Here is a 21,920-nt window from a genome sequence, read left to right on the forward strand (position 1 = left end):
ACTCAAATATGTTGTTTCTCTTTCACTGTTGTATAATTCAAAGAGCTGAAGGGATTGTCCTTAAAAAGTACAAAAAATATAAATATATGTTCCCCTCTGGGCTGAGACAAGGGTGGAATTTTACAGACTGAGAAAGCTACAAATATGGTTAGAGCCAACTATTTGGAGTGTAGCTGGGGCCTGAAATATCCATGGGGGAATCACTTCTCACTTGCCTGATCGAACATGTCCCTTTCTTCCAGAAAGTCTCTTACTCTTTCTCTACCGCTTTAAAATGGACCATACAAACTTCTAGGGCCTGATTTTCAGAGGCTCTGAGCACGTGCAGTTCCTAATCACTTCAGTTGGACTGTTAATGCTCAGAACCTCTGAAAGTCAGGTCCCAAGTGTGTTTTATACTCACATTTCCCGTGTGAAGAGATGCCCCCTGTGTGTGAGAGCCTTTTGAAGGTGCTTTCTGTTGATCCGTAGACAGCAGCCAAACAGCTAGCCGAAGTGCTCCTCCACTCCTTGAGTGAAGACTGTTACTGGAGCCCCTTATCTGATCCTCTGCCTGAGTTCATGAACAAGGAAGATAACTCTTACGTTAGCACTCTTCTTCGGCGGAGACCCCAGCTATACACAGGAGACAAGTAAGCACAGCTCTTTATTTTGGTTTCCACTCTGAGAGGAAAAAGTGTGACTGAAGTGTCCCTGAATGCCAACTTGGCTACTGACCCCTGTAGCCTTGTTCATTTTTATTTATTTATTTTAACTTCTAATCCAAATGTCTTATGAAAAACCTTGACCTAAATCTGGAGTATTTAGTAATTTCCCATGAATAGAGAATATCTGACTAAAAAGCTATCTCAGTTGTGGAATGGGATGAAGGTTCTGGTGAGTCAAAATAGTCCATTTTAGAATACGCACTAGAGCTTTTAATTGTGTGGATCTGAAAAAGGGTATCATATAGCAAATGAATCATATATGAGATGTTTCAAGTTACTGGTCCTCTTGCGACATTAAAAATAGAGACTGGTGGGCTAATTCCTTATCTTGTTTATAAAAAAGTTTTTGTCTTTCAGCCTGTACTGCCCTCAAGACAACATAGAAGAGGCTCTTCTCCTTCTGTTAATCAGTGAATCTATGGTAAGCCAAAATGAGTATTTAATAATGATAGTAATAGAGGGTATCTAGCGTTTGTGTGTCGAGTCTTCTGGAAGTTTTTGTAAACTGCAAAGAATCCACATGTTCACAGACTGTCCCCCAGACACCTGGAAATAAATAAGTCAGTAGTAAGGCAGGAACCAACTGTGTCTTCTCTTAATGACTCAGATTTTATTATTGCTTATTAAATGGATATCCAGTGAAGGGCTGAGGGATCCTTCAAGAAAAGAATGATTTGCCCATATAGTGGTTTGGAAAATAATGTTTCTACTCCTGATATTGCTGAAATGCAGTTTGTAGGAGATTATTAGGAAGGGAAAACAAACATTTTCCTCTCCGCAAATTTGAATGCATTGGGTTTCGGGTTTTTTTACAAGCCTTCTCGTGTTTACAAATGACAATGTTGCAGGCAACAAATGAGTTGAGTGTGCAACTCAAATTAATGAGAGATCTGCTGTGCTTTAACACACAAGGCATATTTGTTAAAAAGTACAAATTTTTGTGAATAAAAGGGCATTAGTCTGTTTGGGGTCAGCTGTAATTGGCAACTCTAGTCGTTGCAGGTTTTCCGTACTGTTTGCTATGGTGATAAAATAAATATTTCCTTTATTAAAGGCTGCAAAAATTGGTATTGTGTCTGATAACTGCTAGCACTAGAGCAACTTTTTAGAGAAGTACACTACAGACATACGAACTTTTAAAAAAAACCCAACCTCTTTAAGGGAAAAACTTCATAAATAAGTAATGCAGAATTAAATAATTGGTAGGTTCAAAGGTAAGCACCAAATGTATATATATATTTTTAAATTACTTGGGAATGAAAAGAATGGTAAGAGAACGTAAATGCTGTGTTATGTAGTTCAGCGTTCTCTTCTGTATTACCAATTTGCTCCTACTGGAATCTAAGATAATTTGCAGCTGCAACTTTTGTGTCTATGAATCTAATCACACTGTGACCAGACCTAGCCAAGCCCTTATGCGTCTCAGTACTCCTATTGACTTTGTTGGGACTAACATGCTTAAAGTAAAGCATGCACTTACATGCTTAGCCGGGCTGGATCTGAGCTGTGTGAAACAGAACTTCTATGTCCACCATAGTCACACTGGATTTCTGACACCCTTTTCCTAAGCCCTGCCCTGATATTTACCTTTGTAAGGCTACAGATTTACTTTTTTGAACTTCTCTGTGAATTTGGTGGTCATAAAAATGGAGGACTAGTAATAGTGTCTAAAGCCAGGCATAATGCAGATATGTGCTGCTCAGCCTTTACAATATTCAGTAGTCTGTCCGTGCACCTTAGTCTTTATCTGAAACATCCCTGCTCTTCCAGCCCTGAATGGCCTTTGACTAGCTGCAGTCATAGTGAATAAGGGATTTGTGTTATGTGCACAACATTCTTAATGGACCACATGGAAACCACCAGGTTTATAACTTATATTTATAACCATTATAACTTCAGCTATATGTGAACTCAAGTCTCTTAAAGAAGAAAAATGAATTAAAAAAAATCCTCTCTACAGAAGAGTATCAAGTAACCTTTAATGGTTTTGCATCCTGTTAGACACTGGAAAATAGCTTTTTCTCACTGATGTTGTCCAACTCATTTAAATGACTGTACAATATTTATTATTATTTATGTAGCAGCTAAGGTGTGTTCTGTGCTTTAAATACCCCATAACAACACTGGCCCTTGCCCCAAAACAGTCAATTTACAAAACTTTACAGTCTAAACAGCTCACAGACAAACAAGAGACAGACAAACTCTCCTTTTTAATTACAGCCTCTGGACCTTTCAGGAACGAACTGTGACTCTTTATGACCTTTCTTCATTTCCCACTAATCATCAAGTCATCTTCTTCCCTCCACACAACCCCCTGGAAAAATTGACAGCTCTAGCATTGCCTGCTCCAAACATTCAAAAACAATGAGTCCAGCCCCCAAAAGCCATGAGATTGACTGAAAAATTGTGAGCTTTTTGAAGAAGACACATGACAAATAAATAGAAATGCAACCACAGGAAAAAGTTGCTGGTGCCCAAAAGATCTCTGTGACCCGTGGACATTTTCCCTGTAATTCTCCCATTCAGCTACTAACAAGGGGAAATCTTGCTAAGTTTATGACATAATGTGCGATCTTGGCCATGGCAGCCTGGCTGCAGGCTAGTTGGAGGGGTGGCTGTGTTTTTTAATTTACTGAAGCCTAGGGGAGTAAGTTAACGAGAGACAAGGTCTCCTCCTTGGTTGGAAAGCTGTAAAGCTAACCACTGTGAATAATACACATTCACTTTCCTACAGAGTGGAAAATGACAGTGATATATTTCCGCATGCCAGTGAGCACAGGGCTTTTGTGTTTCTGGCTGCTTTCGTCTTTCTTTCAGTATTTACCATAATCAACTCTCAAGATTAACAAAAATGTACAATGAGGTTGACTCATCGGGAGCAATCTAATCACACACACAGCTTGGGATGCTTTGTTTCCCCTCTAACTTATCTTTTGGAGTGCTATCCATTCCAGCATGTTACAGTAAAAGCTATGTTATCCAGCACTTTATCAACCACAAAACTCTATTAACCGGCATTTCTGATATCTCCCAATACAATTCTTCAATCTAGTAACCAGGACTAGTATACTGCCCAGGAGGTTATGCAATTGCACATTCTGCACCCTTTTATGCAAAAGAGGCAGCAGACAAGTAAGAAAGCTGATATCAGGGATTTATTCAAAAAAAGCAGCTTCCAGGGTGTGTCATAGGGTCATTACAGATTCAGTCTTCTACATCTACAGTGATAATTGATGTTGATAATGATGACCTTGGGGCACCGCAAGATCCTGAAGTGAAAGATTAAATTATATTTAGTATAGTTTTAGTGTTAAGTGTATTTTTAGTGATCGGGGTGTACACCATGCACTGCCCATAGTGATATGTAGTGTCATAAGATAACCTACAGTATAAAAAACTTTACCTGTATAAAACTAAGTGCTTCAGGAAACCAACCACTCCGCAGTACAGTACTGCCACTGGATTGGAGTACCTGTATACTATTTTACACTTGATTCATTTTATTGTTTACTAATTCTTTGAAAATTGGTATTCCATTGGTAAGTATAACTCTTAGTTAACTGGAATTTTTGAGTAACCGGCACCTCCATTCCTCCAACATGCTGGATAACAAAGCTTTTCTGTATTTAGAAGGTACAGAATGGCCATGTCATTGTCTGCTCTGTATGTGAATGTTCCTGTGTCTGTTGCTCCTCTGGGTGTTGTGGTGGGGCAAAGGCAGAAAGAAGAGGGAAGGGCAGAGAGAAGGGAAAACCATGGTGGCTTGAGGGCTGATATAGGCAGACACCTGGGAGTTACAAAGGAGAGCCATGGAGCAGGCATGGGGAGGCAAGAAGGATCCAGAGGGAAAGGGCGAGGGGATGGTAAAATGTTTTTCAAGGAATAATTTTTCAAGTAACCTACGAAGGGAGGGTGCCATTGGGTTCTACATATTCTGATGAATTTTAGATTATTTGTCTCTCCCTCTCTGTCACCCTTCTAACCTTTCATTCATCCAAATAAACCCCTGGCTATGTGGTGGCCCCAGGACACCTCCATTGTTACAAGAACTTTCCCTGGCAAAAGCTTTCACGTTAAAGCCCCCATGGGCTTGATCCTCCAGTCGCTGAAGGAAACGGCAAAACTCCCATTGTCTTTAATGGTGCAGAATAAGGGCTTATGACAGTGTCCTCACTTTTTTCTTTCCTCTTACCATGTTTGCTTCTGTGAGTAATTTTAAAAGGAATCTTTTTTCTCATTTCAATAAAAAGGAGGATGACTTCTAATTGTAACCGGGCATTATTTAAGTATTACATTGACTGTGTCTCTGAGCCAAAGAGTATGATAGTTTTTTGGATTGCAAAATAGCACAATTTACAAGTAACACAGAAACTTTTTTTTAAAAAACTAGGAAATACCATATTCAGAATATATATCACTTCGCATCTGAGGTTCAGTTTCCTCTGGAAATGATCTCAATTTTGTTCCTACATGCTTCCTTTCTCATTGAAAATGGGAATCTAATTTTCATGGTAAGCGAAGGTATTGTAGCCCGATTGTTGAGTTTGGCAGATGTCTTTTCCAATGCCAGCTGATATTAAGTTAGTTACCAGAGCTGATAACAGAATCCTCTTCAAGGAATCCATAGAAATAGACCAGACAGCCTAAAGATTACTGCAAATCACAGAGCCTATTGTACTTGTTTGTTTAAGAATTGAAGGCCTAATTCTCATCCTCTTTGCACAGCTCAAGCACTGGTCTTAATTGAAAATGTACAACAGCATAGATACATCTCTCAGGGGTGTGGGACCCCCCCCTCCCCCGAGAGACGTAGCTATGCCAACTTAACCCTCCAGTAGAGACAGCATTAGGTCAACGGAAGAATTCTTCCATCAACCTAGCGACTGCCTCTCAGGGAAGTGAATTTTCTGCAGTGACAGGAGATCCCCTTCCTTTTATGTAGGTAGTGTCTACACTGAAGTGCTACAGGTAGTGTCTGCAGCTGTGCTACTGTTGCATTTTAAGTGTAGATATTGCCCAAGTGACAGTAAATAAGCTGCCTAAAGGGGAGATCTGCTGCCTGTAGGGGGAAGACATCTTCTCTTCAGAACCAGAAGGATCAATGGGGCTTAGAACCCTTTGGGCTGAGATATGCCCACCATGTATGGCAGGGTTTGGCAAGTTGATCAGCATAGCTGTAACTTCACCAATCCAGTCCTTCCCTAATTTAACCCACCCAAAACACTTACCCTGCATTTCTGTATAGTGCTCCCTGGCATCTTGCCCCATATCCTGCTACCCATGCCCATGGAGTGGGCTCCCCATATCCTGCTACCCATGCCCTCGCGTAGTGGAATGGTACTGGTTCTGTTGCCAGCCAGGCATTCTGTGCTGGTGGGAGTGAAGAGAGAGTCAGGCAGGATTTTCCCTTAATGTAGTTGTGTTTATTTTAATAACCATTCTCTGGAGTATTTTTTGTACTGTAATTGGCCTCGCTGGCCAAAGATTTCTCAGAGCCAGGAATGGAACATTTTCTGTTAGCTTTTGTGTGTTTATTTTAAAGTAATTTTTTAGCTGTTTATTTACATTGAGAATTTATTCACTCTTGAGTTTGAGATTTAAAGCACAGCTTAAATTGGCTTTATTGAGTCCTTGTAATGTCTGCTGTTGTGTCAAGAGGCTGTATTACAACATAGTTTCTCCCTGGCAGCTGTGGATCAACAGAACAAATGGGGAAGGGTAACTTAGATTGATTTGGCTTTCTGCTCCGTCTTCTCTATCGTATTAGAAATTAAACTGCCTGTATCCAAGACTAATAAATTCAGTGCCATCATCAACTCTCATCTCTGATTTGAGTCCACAGTGGGGATTTGATGTTGAAGAGCCTGAGAGAAAAGAGAGGATGGTGCATGGATACAGATTTTGGGACATACCCTTTACATATGTGAGCAATCCAATGGATTTCTGTGGGATTGCTTGCAAGAGTAAGATTAGCAGGGTTTAACCCATTGTCTACATATGGTGATAACATCTGGAATATTTCAGTCTTGCAGTTCCTTTGCAATTCCTGACTCTGTAAAATTGTTCATTTGTAAGAAATTAGGGGAGTTTTTTGTTGTGGAGTTTCTTCAAATGGGAGTAAACCCAGTGATGACAGATCTACAATAGCCTACCAACTATTATGAAACTTTCTCTCAAGCTTGTTTTCCTGAGGGCTAGGGGGAGGATATCTGTCATAGTAGATGAATGAGATACAAGATTGCCATTCTACATATTCCTGTCAGAATCTCTCCAAACCAATGTGCTGTACTTCGTACAACAAGTCTGAGTGTTGTCACATCTAGAGTGCAACACAAGGCTACTTTCTTTCTACAGACCTCCCAAGAAGATGGAAGGCAGAATATGCCCAGCATATGCTTCAGAAAATACACCACTTACGTTAAAGCCTCTTGAATAAGCAGCTTTAATCTGGGCACCAGAACATGGACTGAGAGCCTTTTTCCTTTCCCTTGCGGGAATGCATGTTACTTCCAAGCTTGTGAGAGGCATTGGGTGATGGGAGCTTTTCAAATGTCATCAGTTATTATATTAGCTATCGAATATATTTTATTCCAGGTATGCAGCCCATATCTGATTTATGTTAAACTTGTTACGTTGTCTCCTTTTTTTTTTATCTTGCTTTTTGTGATATTTTCAAAATTGGTTCTGATACAATAGAAGCCATTAAAATATAACCAGTAAAAGGTATGATAGTCATATTGCTTTACCAAATGCCAAAACAAAGAGAAAATTTGAAAGGGGTATTCACACGCTGTTAACTTTCCAACAATCATCTGTGTTTCTGAGTTTCTCTGCTTCATTTTGCATACTGCTATTACGTGGTGAGAGTGGAAAACAGCCAATTTTTTGTTTATTTGAGTTCTGTAGTTCTCTAGCAAATTTACAGTAGATATCTTTTTAATTGTCTGTGTATATTACTGATACATTTTACTTAGAGGAAAGCACTTAGGAAACTTAGGAAAAAGAGTGAAGTGGTAATATTTAGTACTTGAGTGCTTTATGGGCCAGATCCTAAGTAGGTGTAAATGCGCACAGCTGCATTGATTTCAATGGCACTGTGCCCATTTATACTAGCTGAGGATCTGGCCCTACGTTGCCCAAGTGATTTACAGACCTGGGGATAGATTTTACCCCTGTACAGGAATCTGTGCTGTTACAAGCTGGTGTGGAACCTGCCAGAGGGCCCCTGCCACAGAAAGTCCACGCAGAGGTGATTACCCTCAGTGTGCTCAGTACAAACAGAAAGAAAAGTCAGTACAGCCAGAATCTGTATTAATTATTCAGGAATGCCTGCCTTTAAATAAAGAAAAGGGGGCCTCCCCAGGGAGAAGCAGTGGTGGGAAACCCAAAGTCCATGCAGTGGCAAGTGGTCTTTGGGCAAATGGCTCAGTGTCCTGGTGGATCCCAGTGATCTGTACAGATCTAGGAGGATGTATGGGGTTTGTATGCTGAAACCATGGTTTCTTTCATGAGTAGCGAGGGGAACATGCTTCTCCCAGCCTTCCACAGAAGAATGCAGTCAGAATTCTATAAGTGGGATCTTCTGGAATGTCCTGGTCCCTATTTGAGTATTTCTGCATAGGGACTGACTGACTTTCTTCTCTGACCTTCATGTCTTAAGGAGAAACACTTGGAGCAATGACTCAAAGTTTCCTTTACTGTCCTCTGATTCCATCTGTCAGTTGTTATAGGTGGGGAAATGCTCATGTTCTCTATGGTGGGACTGTGAGTGCCAAAATGCGAGGCCTCATGCGAATTAACCTATATACGGTGATTTCAGGACTTCCTAAGATAAAAATTGTAAATGATTATGCCATTGACATCTTCAGAAACAGAGTTCCTCTTTTCCCACCATGGGGGCACTGGTAGTGTAAATTCTACTACACTGATTTGCCTCAGGGCCATTTTGTGGGTCAGAGGGTAATCCATCCTCTGTGCCCATTCAGCTCCTTGGCTTTTTTGCTGAGAAAGCCTGAAAAGGATTCTGGTATTTTTTCTATGCTGTAGGTATCTCCTGGAAATGAGGCTGAACCCACACATTTCGCATGGATAGTAAAAACCTGTTGTTCACAACCAATCTGAGCTGAAATTCATCCATTGAGTTAGACCCTGGTCCTGTAAACTTCTCCATGTGAACTGAACCTGCACCCACATGGAGCACCACTTACATGAAGGGACTCCCAAGCAGAACAGCTTGCAGAACTGAGACCCTAAGGGTGGAAGGCTAAATGTTCCATTACCAGTTCCCTGACTGGGATTTCAGAAGATATCCAACCCTCAGCTGAGATTTCAGAAACCAAAACAGAGGTTATTGCCAGTCTAAATGGGAAATACCTAAATGGCATTTGCTTTGCTTTTATAATGTTGATATTGAGTCACTTCAATTACATTATTATAGTACACTGATACACAATATGCTGCTCCCCTCCCCCCCTGGGTTGCAGGGGATCTGTCAATTATATCTATTAGAAGAAGACACAAGTTGAACATTAGAATGCCCATAAATTAGCAGGCAGGGAGAAGCACTCATTAAACACTTTAATGGGGTTTTTTGTAAAGCTATGTTTCAAAATGAGCAATTAAAGGATACTTCCTATCTACTTGCTCTGTGAAATAGGAGGCTGTTACATGGAGTTTGTTGCCCTGTAATTCATACGATTGTTTTACATATTATTAAGAAGCACATCTCTATGTTGTTGTAGAATTTAATTTTCTGTAGAATAACATAGATGTAGAATAACTGCTGAAATAATGGCTGCTTGGGTTTGCTACTTCAATTTGTTTTTTATGCAGATACATGTAATAAACATGACACAGCTAAGCCACAATTGTCACATAGTTGTGTGGCATAGTAGCATAAGTTAAGTACACCATTATATATTTAAGGTAACTGTCTCCCCTAGACTCTCATGCTGAACTCACATTAACGGTCATATGTGTCCCAGGCAATAGTCTAGACCAGGGGGTTCTCTTTCTATGGAGTAGAACACCTTCCCTTCCCAATCATGATTGTGTGAACTGTGGAACATCCTTGTGGCAACTATAACAGTTAGTTATATGGAGAAGTCATATTGGGAAAGGGTCTAATGTATTTTTGCCTGCCTTTTAACATGAATTAGCAGCTGATAAAAAGGCTCATGTTGTGATCAGTCAGCACTGACGGTCTGAGGTCCACAGCTTGGGATGACTGTTCTCATACACTCTAAGACAGTGGTGGGCAATCTGCCGGCCGCATGTGGCCCATCAGATTAAGCTGGTTGCCGGCCAAGAGACAATTTGCTGACGTTGACCATCCACAGACACGGCCCCTCACAGCTCCCTGTGGCCGCGGTTCACCATTCCCGGCCAATGGGAGCTGCGGGAAGCGGCAGTCCACGGGGACGTGCTGGCCACCGCTTCCTGCAGCTCCCATAGGCCGGGAAAGGCGAATTGTGACCACTGGGAGCTGTGGGGACCCGTGCCTGCAGATGGTCAACATCAGTAAAATGTCTCACGGCCCGCAATCAGCTTACCCTGATGGGCCACAGGTTGCCCACCACTGTTCTAACACCAGAAGGGACCATCGTGATCATCTAGTCTGACTTCCTGCGCATTGCAGGCCACAGAACCTCACCCACCCACTCCTGTAATAGGCACTCAGTCTATGGCTGAGTTACTGAAATCCTCAAATTATGGTTTAAAAACTTCAAGTTACCACCATTCACACTAGTTTAAACCTGCGAGTGACCCATTCCGCATGCTGCAGACGAAGGGGAAAAAACCCCAAGGTCTCTGCCAATCTGACCTGGGGGGAAATTCCTTCCTGACCCTATATATAACAATCAGACCATTAGCATGTGGGCAGGAACCACCAGCCAGACATCTGGGAAAGAATTTTCTGTAGTAACTCAAAGCCCTCCCCATCTAGTGTCCCATCACCGGCCGTTGATATTTGCTGCTTGCAGTCACAGATCAGCTATATACCATTGTAGGCAGTCTCTTCATATCATCCCTTCCATAAACTTATCAAACTGTCTTGAAGCCAGTTAGGTTTTTTGCCCTTACTGCTCCCTTGGAAGGCTGTTCCAGAGCTTCACTCTTCTGATGGTCAGAAACCTTCCCCTAATTTCAAACCTAAACTTGTTGATGGACAGTTGATATCCATTTGTTTTTGTGTCCACACTGGCGCTTAACTTTAGTTCCTCTCCCCCCCTGGTATTTATCCCTCTGATGTATTTATAGAGAGCAATCATGTCTCCCCTCAGCCTGCTTTTGGTTAGGTTAAACAAGCCAAACTCTTTGAGTCTCCTCCTCCTCCTCCTCCTGTTTCCATTACTCTGATCATCTTAATAGCCCCTCAAGCAATCAGGAAAAGTGAAAAATACAGTATAATGTAGCTATAAATCTGAAGGCAGAGAGAAAAAGGGTAAAGCTTTAATGTGCATGCAAAAAAATTATTGATGTGTATTTGTAAGCTTAGAATTTTATACATTCATAGATAAAATAAGATGTGTTTGTCCGTCCAAACCATACTGATAATTCAACTTTGAATTAAAACCAAATAGAACATTTCCAAGGTTAAATAATGGGGCCTCAGATTCAGTTAAAACAATTTACCTTGTGATTATGGAGTGGAGGTTTAATTGAAGTGTACTACGTGTAATACATTGTCTGAAAGCATAAAGTTTTGCTTCTGAGGTAAAATATCGCAGTAATGGTACAACTTCCCTGCTTTCATTTACATAACTGGCATAATAAATTTACAGAGCTCTTCTTATGATAGCTAGGTATTACTAAGATCTAACTATGTTTTTTATTGTCAAGCGTCATTAGAACAGAAAAAAAGCTGCCCAACGTACTCTAGTAGTTAGCTTCAGGGGGGTACTCGCTATGGGTGTAAGAATGTACTTATATTATCTACTGAATATTAAACAAACAGCTTGCCCTAACAGACAAGCACATGGTCATCTTTATCTTTTTTTCAATATAAATGTTGATATTGACTTCCGGAAAGAATCAATATATATATTGCTCAGTCATTCACAGAGCAGGGCTGCACATACAATCACCATGTCGAGTGCCAGCAGGGATCTTTTCCTTCCCCCTTTGAAATTAACATGGTAAAGGGGAAATGAATGAAGAGGCAAGGATAAAACACAGCATCAGATTGCCCCAGTGGTGTGTATATGTGTGTATATCTGAGAAGGAAAGGAAATCTCTGTGAGGTTCCCCTCGTGGAGGTTTCTCCTGAACCATTCCATCACAGAGATGGGCTTATCTTCTAGGGACAAAGTGTGGGACCAGCCCCCACACCTTGTGAATCTTCGAGGATGATCTGCAGGAGGCCAGAGTATCCCTAGTCACATGATGATCCATCCCTTTGTCACCCTGAGGTTAGACTATTGCAGTGTGCTCTGCATGGGGTTGCAACTTAAACCAACTGGGAAATTGAAACTGGTGGAGAAGGTGGCAACTCACTTAGTAAGCAAGGTAGCTTGCTAGGAGTACATGGCATTAGTGCTGTTCTGTATTCTGTGATGGGCTACACATGTGGATTTTGACGTATAAAACACTAAGAGGAGGTTGACATAGTCAAAAAAAACCCATGGCTGACTCGTGCCAGCCAACTCAGGTTCATGGGTCTCCGGCTGGGAGTGACTGTTTCATTGCTGTGTAGACTTCTCAGGGGAGTCTGAGCCCTGGGACCCTTCCACCTAGCAGGGTCCTAGAGCCCGGTCTCCAGCCTGAGCCCAGAAGTCTACGCAGCAGTGAAACAGCCCTGTAGCCTGAGACCCACAAGCCCAAGTTGACTGGCATAGGCCAGCCACTGGTGTCTAGTTGATGTGTAGATGTCCTCTAAAGTACTTGGGTCCATTTTGTTCTGGAATACTGGAAGGGCTGCCTCCTTCCTTGGGGAGGGATAGGGGCTGATGTTTGTGGACAAAGGGCTATTATTTATTTTTATTATGAAATGGTTTGGTTTGGTTTGGTTTGTATTTGCTCAGGGGTCAGGAGAAGCTCCTGGCTTTATTTTTATTTGATAGTATTTTTAATGTATGGTAAAGGCACCTAGAACCCAGCACAGGCACTTGAAAAAAAAATAGGGTGGGATTTTCAAAAGTGCCTAAGTGATTTAGGACCATAAGCCCACTGAGTTTCACTGTGACTTTTGCTCCCAAGTCACATAGGTGCTTTTGAAAATCCCACCTATTTTCATTATATATTTAAATAAATACAACGTGAAATCCTGGCTAATGTTGTTCTCGATCTCAGTATAATTCATCTTGGAAATAGTAAACCATGAAAATGTATTGATTCACCCCAAATGGTTTTCAGTAAACAAGTCACAATTTTTCCTGTTTGTAATATTATAGTAATAAATGGTATCTCAAGTCTTGCAATGATTGCTTCTAATATCTAGCTAATATAAGATACTAACTGACCCGTTCAATTTATAATACATATTATTACAGCAGTAACAGCCAATGTGAACAAAATAAAGTGTTGTAAACTCTCATGATTTTATCATGAGTCTTGTAATATTTTCTTATTTTCAATTGCTCTCTTTCTAGTGAAGGGCAGTATCTTCAGATTGAGAAGCTATTCTAAAATCATGTACTCCTGTAGTATGCAATTTATTGCAGTATCAAGACACTCCAAAGGGGCACGTGCCACTGATATGTATTATCGTTCTGTAAGCAGAAATGAATGGCCGTTCCCCAGTTTTGATGAATCTTCTATCTCTGCTAATACATCAGTTACAAAATCACAATTCAGTACTAGACAGAGGCCCAAAATAGCAGCAGGGTAAGGCTGACTATGACGTGAAGCTGATTGCAGTTTACGAAATATGTGGATGATTTTTCAGTGTAGCTATTTTTCACAAATGGTTGTAGCAGAGTAACTAATGCAGAAAGCTGCCGTATAAACGTGGGAGGATTTAATTGGTAGTAAGAATCATTCTATGCAATTTTTCCTTAGTTTTTTAGGCCAGCCATGTTATCTTCTTTTTTAAAGGTTAATCCTTAAGGAAAGTTTAACAGTTTAATTTACTTTTCATTCTTGTTTGTTTAATATTTGCTTTCCTGTCGCATTGAAAAATATTTTGGGGCCCTGATTGCGAGATTGATTTGAAACTGACTAAAAATTAAAGTTTCAATTTCATTTTCTGGTTCTCATATACTATCCACAGTGCAGCAAAATGTGTGCTGCAAACTGCAGGGGATTTTTTGTAGAAATTAATTTCATTGTGATTTTTTAAAAAATAATTGAAATGTTGGTCTTAGAGTTTGTTTTTCATAGAATATTAGGGTTGGAAGGGACCTCAGGAAGTCATCTAGTCTACCTCCCTGCTCAAAGCAGGACCAATCTCCAGATTTTTACCCCAGTTTTCCAAATGACCCCCTCAAGGATTAGAGCTCACAACCCTGGGTTTAGCAGGCTAACTGTTCAAACCACTGAGCTATCACTCCACCCTTTACATTTTGGATTGAATTAGACCTGTCAGTTTCCTTTAACTATGGTTGCCATTTAGCCCTTTGTTAGTGATTGTGTTGGTTGTCGGTAATTGTGTTGGCCTCCTCAACTGGAGATTACAATGGACGAGAAGCCGGATACGAGTCAACAGTGTTCCCTTGTTGCCAAGAAGGCTAACGGCATATTGGGTTGCATTAGTAGGAGCGTTGCCAGCAGATCAAGGGAAATGAGTATTCCCCTCTGTTTGGCACTGGTGAGGCCACATCTGGAGTACTGCGTCCAGTTTTGGTCCCTGCACTACAGAAAGGATGTGGAAAAATTGGAGAGAGTCCAGCAGAGGGCAACAAAAATTATTAGGGGGCTGGGGCACATAACTTATGAAGAAAGGCTGAGGAAACTGCACTTGTTTAGTCAGCAGAAGAGAAGAGTGAGGGGGGATTTGATAGCAGCCTTCAACTACCTGAAGAGGAGTTCCAAAGAGGATGGATCTAGACTGTTCTCAATGGTGGCGGATGACAGAACAAGAAGCAATGGTCTCAAGTTGCAGTGGGGGAGGTCTAGGTTGGATATTAGGAAACACTATTTCACTAGGAGGGTGGTCAAGCACTGGAATGGGTTACCTCGGGGGGTTGCGGAATCTGCATCTTAGAGGTTTTTAAGGCCCGGCTTGACAAAGCCCTGGCTGCAATGATCTAGTTGGAGTTGGTCCTGCCTTGAGCCGGGGGTTGGAAGTAGATGACCTACTGAGGTCTCTTCCAACTCTAATCTTCTATGATTCTATGATTCTAACTGTGGTAATGAATGTTTGTAACATATAATATATAATGATGAAACAGCTGCAGTTTTATCATAATGAAATATACGTAGTCTGTAAGACCTCCATATTCTGTCATTTTTATACACTTGATTCCTGTGTTTAACCTTTTGACAAGATCTTTTCTCTGCAGTTAGAGAGAAAAAGACTTGAAAATAAGATTACAAGACAAACCTTTCAGCCTTTCCATTTGGGAGGAATAGTTGGGCTGATTGAGTTTTTTTGCCCTTGATAAAACTGTGAGGAGTCTCTTCATTTTCCCAGCTTGGATAATGTTCCGCCTTTGATGCCTTGCACTGCAGTCGTTGTCCTTTCAGCTGCGGAGCTCCAGATAGGGTTTCTGTGGAGCTGTCCACAGTTCTGTTGAATGGCATGAGGCACTTCCTCCAGGGTTATAAGCACATCATCCTTACTCTGGAGACAGTCATGCTCGATTCTATGCTAGGGTGGTTGTTAGCCTCTGGTCAAATTTCTCATAGTAGGGGCAGGTAGCTGGGGAGTTCCCAGATGCACCATTTCCATCCTTTGCTTTGCGGTGGGTAGTCTGGATGGTTTTGATCTGCTCCCTGCACCAGACAGTGGTGCAGTAGATCTCGAATCCAACCTGCCTCTTAGACGTCTTTTCAGATAAATGCAGATTTTTGGTGCTCCTGTCAAAATCATGGGCCTCATAGTCCTCATACCACAGATGGACCAGAATCCTGCAGTGTTATACCCTTGTACCTCTGGATGAACCAGCAACCTGTGTTCTGCGGGGTGCAGGTGCCTATCTGAGGGTTTTGTGTGTGGACCGTAGTGGGGTTTGAGCTTAAACACTTGTCAGAGCCCATGCCCATGTTATATATTAGTCATACCCTCGGGCTGGATGCTTTGGGTGAAATCCTAGCCCCACTGAAGTTGATGTGAGTTTTGCCATTGACTTCAGTGGGGTCAGAATTTCATCCTTTGCCTTTGGCTATGTCTACACTACACTGCTTTTAGCAACAGAGCTGCATCGCTACAGCCTTGTTGCTAAAAGTCGCACAGGATAGCTGCTGTTTGTTGGCTCTCCTGCCTACAAAAAACTTCTACCCCCAACGAGCGGCGTCAGTGTTGTCAGCAGGGAGAGTGCTCCTGCCGGCAAAGAGCTGTTCACACCGGTGCTTGTCATCTGCAAAACTTTCGTCTTTTGAGAGTGTGGGTTTTTGTTCTTTTTACTTTTTTAACACCTCTGAAAGACAAAAGTTTTGTCGTTCAGTTGCAAGAGTAGACATAGCCTTTAGAAAGCTAAGCTATTAGGATCATTAGTCAAACCTGAGTCTCTTGCATCGCAGCTCAGAATATTCCTAGTGAGTTACTGGACTGTCCTTGTCAGAAGTTAAAAGGTAGGTTCTATTTAAATTGAATTTGCAGTGTGTTGCAATGAATTATTGGTTACCGGTACGTATAATAAATTATTATCTGTACAAATTACATTTTAAAAAAATCTTATTGACATGACATTGCAAAGGCCTCTGCATTCATTAACATGATGACGGACAAATCCAATTACTAGGGCACATGTCCAAATTAACTAATAAAAAGTGAGCAGCAGAAAGGATTAAAAGAAATACCTACCATTGGGAAGTAATAAACTATCAGAAGCTTGGGGGAATATACAGCAATGTAGGCACAATTGTCACAGGTGCAGGCAATTGAAATAATTAGGCACACAATTTATATGGGGCCCTGGAAATTCTGGCCCAGTAGCTCATTTCCATCTGTAATGTCTATGATTCTGCAAGTTAATGGTGATGAGGTGTTTCCGGCATTTCATTTCATATGTATGCCATCCTGAATTAGCCTCATGCAGATAAATGGGGAGGTAGATCGACTGTTTGTTTTGACATGGAATGATAATGAGTAAACAGAGTCAATGACAGACAGATACCCTTCTGCATTTGGCTTAGTGCTCTCGGTTCACTGTCATCAGGTCAGATTTCTTATTTATGTTTGTGACTAGGCGAACAGAGATGCAGTAATTAGCCGTGCCCCTGACCAGAAGGATGATCGAACTGTCAGCCTCCAGGATGCTTCTGCCGTGTATGACCTTCTGAGTATCACGCTGGGCAGAAGAGGGCAGTATGTCATGCTTTCTGAGGTACATGACCTTTTACTGAGACATCAGCCTAATTCGTGCAAACAAGCACTGTCGTTTTGCAAAATAATTGTTGAATGTTGGTGGTGGAAGTGAGCAGGAAAGACAGTAGTTGAAAATTTTTAGAAACAGTTTCAAGTCTGTGTCAGTTTAGGTCAAAAATATACACATCTGAGTGCCCAAACTAGGCTCCTAAAGCCATCCATAGGTACTTAAATAAAATGGGCCTGATTTTCAGAGGTGTTGAGCACCTGCAGTACCTGTTAACTTGAGAGAGAAATTTGAAAGGGGAACATTACCATAAGAGATCACCTCTGGCCATTTCAAATTGTCCATTTGTGCAAGCTCTTACTTGTCCACTGCGCTGTCTGAGCAGCAGCCTTGATAGAGGGAGAAAAATGCATCTCTGACATTTCTCCCAATGTTTGTTTCAGTGTCTGGAGCGAGCAATGAAGTTTGCGTTTGGTGAATTTCACCTCTGGTACCAGCTGGCCCTTTCCATGGTGGCTTGCGGGAAGGTAAGGCCTAAATCAGAGAAGCATGTTTTTCTCCTGTGGGATATGCAGAATCCCATATTTTGTATGAATTAATGATTGTATACAGCCTATGTGAAAAATTAGAGCTCGCTGGTTAGATTCCCACTGTACTTCTACTCCGATGTGTGAACTAGACAGTTCTCTTTCACCTTCTAGGGCAGTGGCATGGGTTAGTGGTCATTACACCAGAGTCAGAGTCTGAATCTGGGTTCTTTTTCCCAGCTCAGTAACAGGCTGGTAGTATGACATGTCCCCTAATCCCTTTGTGCCTTGGTTTCCCTAGCTGTAATAGTGGGATAATAGTAATACTAACCTGCCTTACATGGGTATTAATGTTTGTAAGTTTCTTTGAGTTCCTTGAATGAAATGTACTGTCTAAGTATCAAAATATCATTGTTCTATTTTCTGTTGTGAGAATGAGTATGGCCTACGTGCATGAATGGCATTAATAAACATTGGTACTTAAAGTATTTGTATTGCATGTAACATTTAAATTAGTGCTGCCATGTCACAGTAGGATTTTTTGGGACTACCGGACCATCTCATTAACTTGTATGTTAAATATATTTGTACATTGCAAGCAGAAAATATTAGACCAGCCATAAAGCCTGCAATATATAGGAACAGTTAGGCACTGAGGATGCTTTCTTCTAAATCCTTTAGGGGCTTTGAAAATCATTGCACACACAGAAAAGATTCATACAATGTATCAATTCATAAACAAGCCATAAACTGCTGGTCAATCAAACAGTAAGTCTAGTGCTGTAGTGCCAACTCCCTGCACTGTCCTGTGAAAGGCGCAGGTTTGGAGGAAGATTTTTCAAAGGCATAAGTGGGAATTAGGTACCCAGCCCCCCTTGACTTTCAGTTAAACTGGGTACTTAACTGGCCAATGTGCCCTTGCAAATCCCCAAATCTACAACCACTTTGCTGATTAAGGAGTGGCTTTGCCTGCTCCCAAGAGAGCATTGCCCACCCCTCTGAAGCAGACAAGACTGTGGTTGTGATGATCCAGCAGAAGAAAAGTGAAGGAAGGAGATGCAAAAGCCAATGTAGAAACACAGTGAACATGTCCACAGGGCTCTTATAGGAACGCCGAGGACCCCAAGATGAAACTCTTGACAATAAATAGGGTGCTAACCTATTGCCATTAACAATGTAATTGAGAACTCTGTCGTTCTCTTCATGTTACATATTTGCTTATGTACCTCTTCTGGTATCCTTTAGATATTACACATTCAGTATTAAAAAGAAATTAAAAAAGCAGTAAAACTCACAGTTGCCTCGGTATAAATGTATGTAAATAATTGAAATCGAAGGACATCCTATCCTTTTGCCTACACTTTAAATGTTCAGGAAGTGAAGAGAGCTCTAAATACTCTGAGCCTTATATGGAGCAGAGGGACTTCCCTTTACCCAACAGTCCCATCTGTACAGTATTCCATTTCTAGTCCTGAAGTATCCTAGAGGATTCCTGTTGTATACTCTGCAATGCGTCATCTTTCTAATGGGAGATGTGGCATACATTTTTATACTGCTTTGCAGCTTGTGCAGAACACAGTTCATTTAAATGTAAGCACTCAAATGTAGCAGGGAGGGATGATGAGCAGTGTGGTCTGTGTAGACCACAGAATGCAGAATACACTTGAGCTTTCAGAGGTTTTCACCTGTCTCTCACCACAGCCGATTCCTGAGTACATTAGCAAGACATGATATCCCACATCCCGAGATGGAATTTTTCCTGCAGCATTGGAAATCAGACTCATAAATCTTTGGTGTCATGGGAACCCAGATCAGTAGACCCCTTTATTGACCTTCAAATCTTGAAACCTTCAATATTACATTGCAAAAGCTGTCTTGTGTAAAAGTGCTCTCTGTTTACACTATGTTCTACTTGTGTTAACTTGCACTTCATATTCCTCCTTCACCAAGTCAAGGGATACTTGAGAGTCAAAATTCCAGCCATTTCTTCCATCTACCAGCTAACAAATTAGCCAAGTAGAGTATGTTGTTTTTCACAGGTGTATCAGTCTGACCGTTGGGTCAGTAAGGTATGCTTGTTTACTATATAAACGCTATAGGATTTATGCATTATTTTATGTTAGTTCCTCTTCTTCACAAACATAGCAACCCTGCTCTGTAGATATTCACATTGGCTAAATCAGTGGTTTTTCAAGTGCTTGCTCATATCATGTGTGTGTGCACCCACCTGCATGGCTGCTGGAGATTTTTCTCTTAGTGGTATCCGTAGGGTCGGCTCTGGCGCCTTCTGGAGCCTCATGCTTATGCACCAGTATATGAGGTTCCACTGGCACTGCACCCTCTCAATTCCTTCTTACTGCCCGCGAGGGTCACCGGAACTCCAGTCCCCAGTTTAGGACCTCCAACCAGAAGGCATTGCTGGGGAGACACCATCATAACATCTGGGACTCCCTGGCAAAATTCAGGGACTACCTGCCACAGGCGCTCAGCCAGGAGTTCTCTTTGGTCTTGGAGGAGAGTAAGACTGTGGCTAGGACCTCACTCCAAACCGCACTGGATGCAACTGATTGGGCAGGCAGCTCCGTGGCCTCTATGGTGTCCATGTGGCCCGGCTCATGGCAGCAGTCCATCTGCATCAACTGTCCCAGGAGGTGCAGCAATCCATTCAGGACCTCCCCTTCAAGGGCACTGCCCTATTTTTGGAACAGATGAATGCCAGGATGCATGGCCTGAAAGATTCCTGCACCATGCTTCGCTCCTTGGTCCTGTCCATGCCACAGGTCTCTAGGAAAAACTTCTGAGTGTCAGCTCTGCCCAGATTCTTGGGCCCTTAGAGTCAGAGCTCCTACAAAAGAAAAGATGGGTGCTTTAAACACCGCTGACCCACTCTGTGCCCCCCAGCTGCCTACTCGGGCCCTCAGCATCACTCAGGCGGCTCTGTCAGTCATTTTGAGGTGCACACAAGGATGCAGTTGCAGTCTCACACCAGGATCCATCCCCCCATTTATTTCTGGACCTTCTAGCTCCCCTTCCTCTCTGCATGGGCCAAGGTCGCCATGGATCAATAGGTGCTCATAGTGGTTGGCTGCACCCTGCAGTTTTCCTCCCTCCCATCCCCCTTTCCTGTCCCGGGACCCTTCTCACTAGCAACTCTTTATCCAGGAGGTGGAGACCCTCCTATGGGTGGGGGCTGTATGAAGGGGAAGGGATTTTACTCCAAGTACATCCTTATCCCGAAGGCCAAAGGAACCATCTTAGACCTGCTTCACCTCAACAAGTATCTCAAGAAGTTGAAGTTTCACATGGTCTCCCTGGGCCTCCATCATCCCCTCTCTGGATCCGTGAGATTGGTACTCTGTCCTCAATTTAAAGGACACCTATTTTCATATTTTTGTGTTCTGTGGGTACAGGAGATTCCTCTGATTCATGGTGAGCCAACGCCATTACCAGTTCTCGGCACTGCCCTTCTTTGGTCTCTCATCGCCCCCAAGAGTCTTCACAAAATGCATGGTGAAAGTGGCCACTTTCCTGAGGTGTTGAGGCATACTGATATACTTGTTAGAGGCAGGGTGCAAAAGCAAGTTCAGCACAGCCTCAGTCTGGTGTGAGCCACTTGTCAGAAATACTTATAAATGAACAGAAATCGACTTTTACCCCAGTTCTGCAAATAGTGTTTATGGGGCAGTGCTCAATTCTATCCAGGCCAGGACCTTTCTGCCAGAGTCATGGTTAAAGACTATGTCAGACCTCATCATCCATGTCAGAGCTTACCCACTCACACCACCTGGGTATGCCTCAAGCTGCTGGATCACATGACAGCATGTACTTACATGGTTCATCGTGCCCCCCCTGCATCTCAGACCCCTGCAGACATGGCTGGCTTCGGTCTACGCTTCTGACATATGATATGAACCTAGTGGTTACAGTTCCGCTGCTCATCCTGTCTTCTCTGGCGTGGGGTTGGAATGGATTCCCTTCATACCTCCATCCCCCTCTTTGACATTGGTCTCCGATGACTCAGACTTAGGGTGGGGAGCCCACCTCAGTGCAGGGTTATGCATTTAGGGATTAATAACAAGAATTTTAGTTATAAATTGGGGACACATCAGTTGGAAGTAACAGAGGAGGAGAAGGATCTCGGAGTATTGGTTGATCACAGGATGACTAAGAGCGGCCAGTGTGATATGGCTGTTAAAAAAGCTAATGCAGTTTTAGGATGCATCAGGCGAGGTATTTCCAGCAAAGATAAGGAGATATTAAGTACCATTATA

The 21,920-nt window shown here is 42.1% G+C and overlaps 1 protein-coding gene across 3 annotated transcripts in view; it reads left to right on the top strand.

Annotated features, from left to right (window-relative positions):
* Positions 1-21,920, top strand: part of TTC7A (tetratricopeptide repeat domain 7A) — a 304,672-nt gene that overhangs the window by 62,762 nt on the left and 219,990 nt on the right. For 2 of the 3 annotated variants that reach the window (XM_032768912.2, XM_032768915.2), the window contains 4 exons: positions 472-632; positions 1,065-1,128; positions 16,997-17,134; positions 17,566-17,649. In XM_032768912.2, the coding sequence (XP_032624803.2) occupies positions 472-632; positions 1,065-1,128; positions 16,997-17,134; positions 17,566-17,649 (447 nt within the window). The remainder of the gene's footprint in view (positions 1-471; positions 633-1,064; positions 1,129-16,996; positions 17,135-17,565; positions 17,650-21,920) is intronic. The other variant, XM_032768913.2, reaches the window with a different exon arrangement.

The sequence above is a fragment of the Chelonoidis abingdonii genome, chromosome 3 (assembly GCF_003597395.2).
Source record: "Chelonoidis abingdonii isolate Lonesome George chromosome 3, CheloAbing_2.0, whole genome shotgun sequence".
In the NCBI taxonomy this organism is placed as follows: Eukaryota; Metazoa; Chordata; order Testudines; family Testudinidae; genus Chelonoidis; species Chelonoidis abingdonii.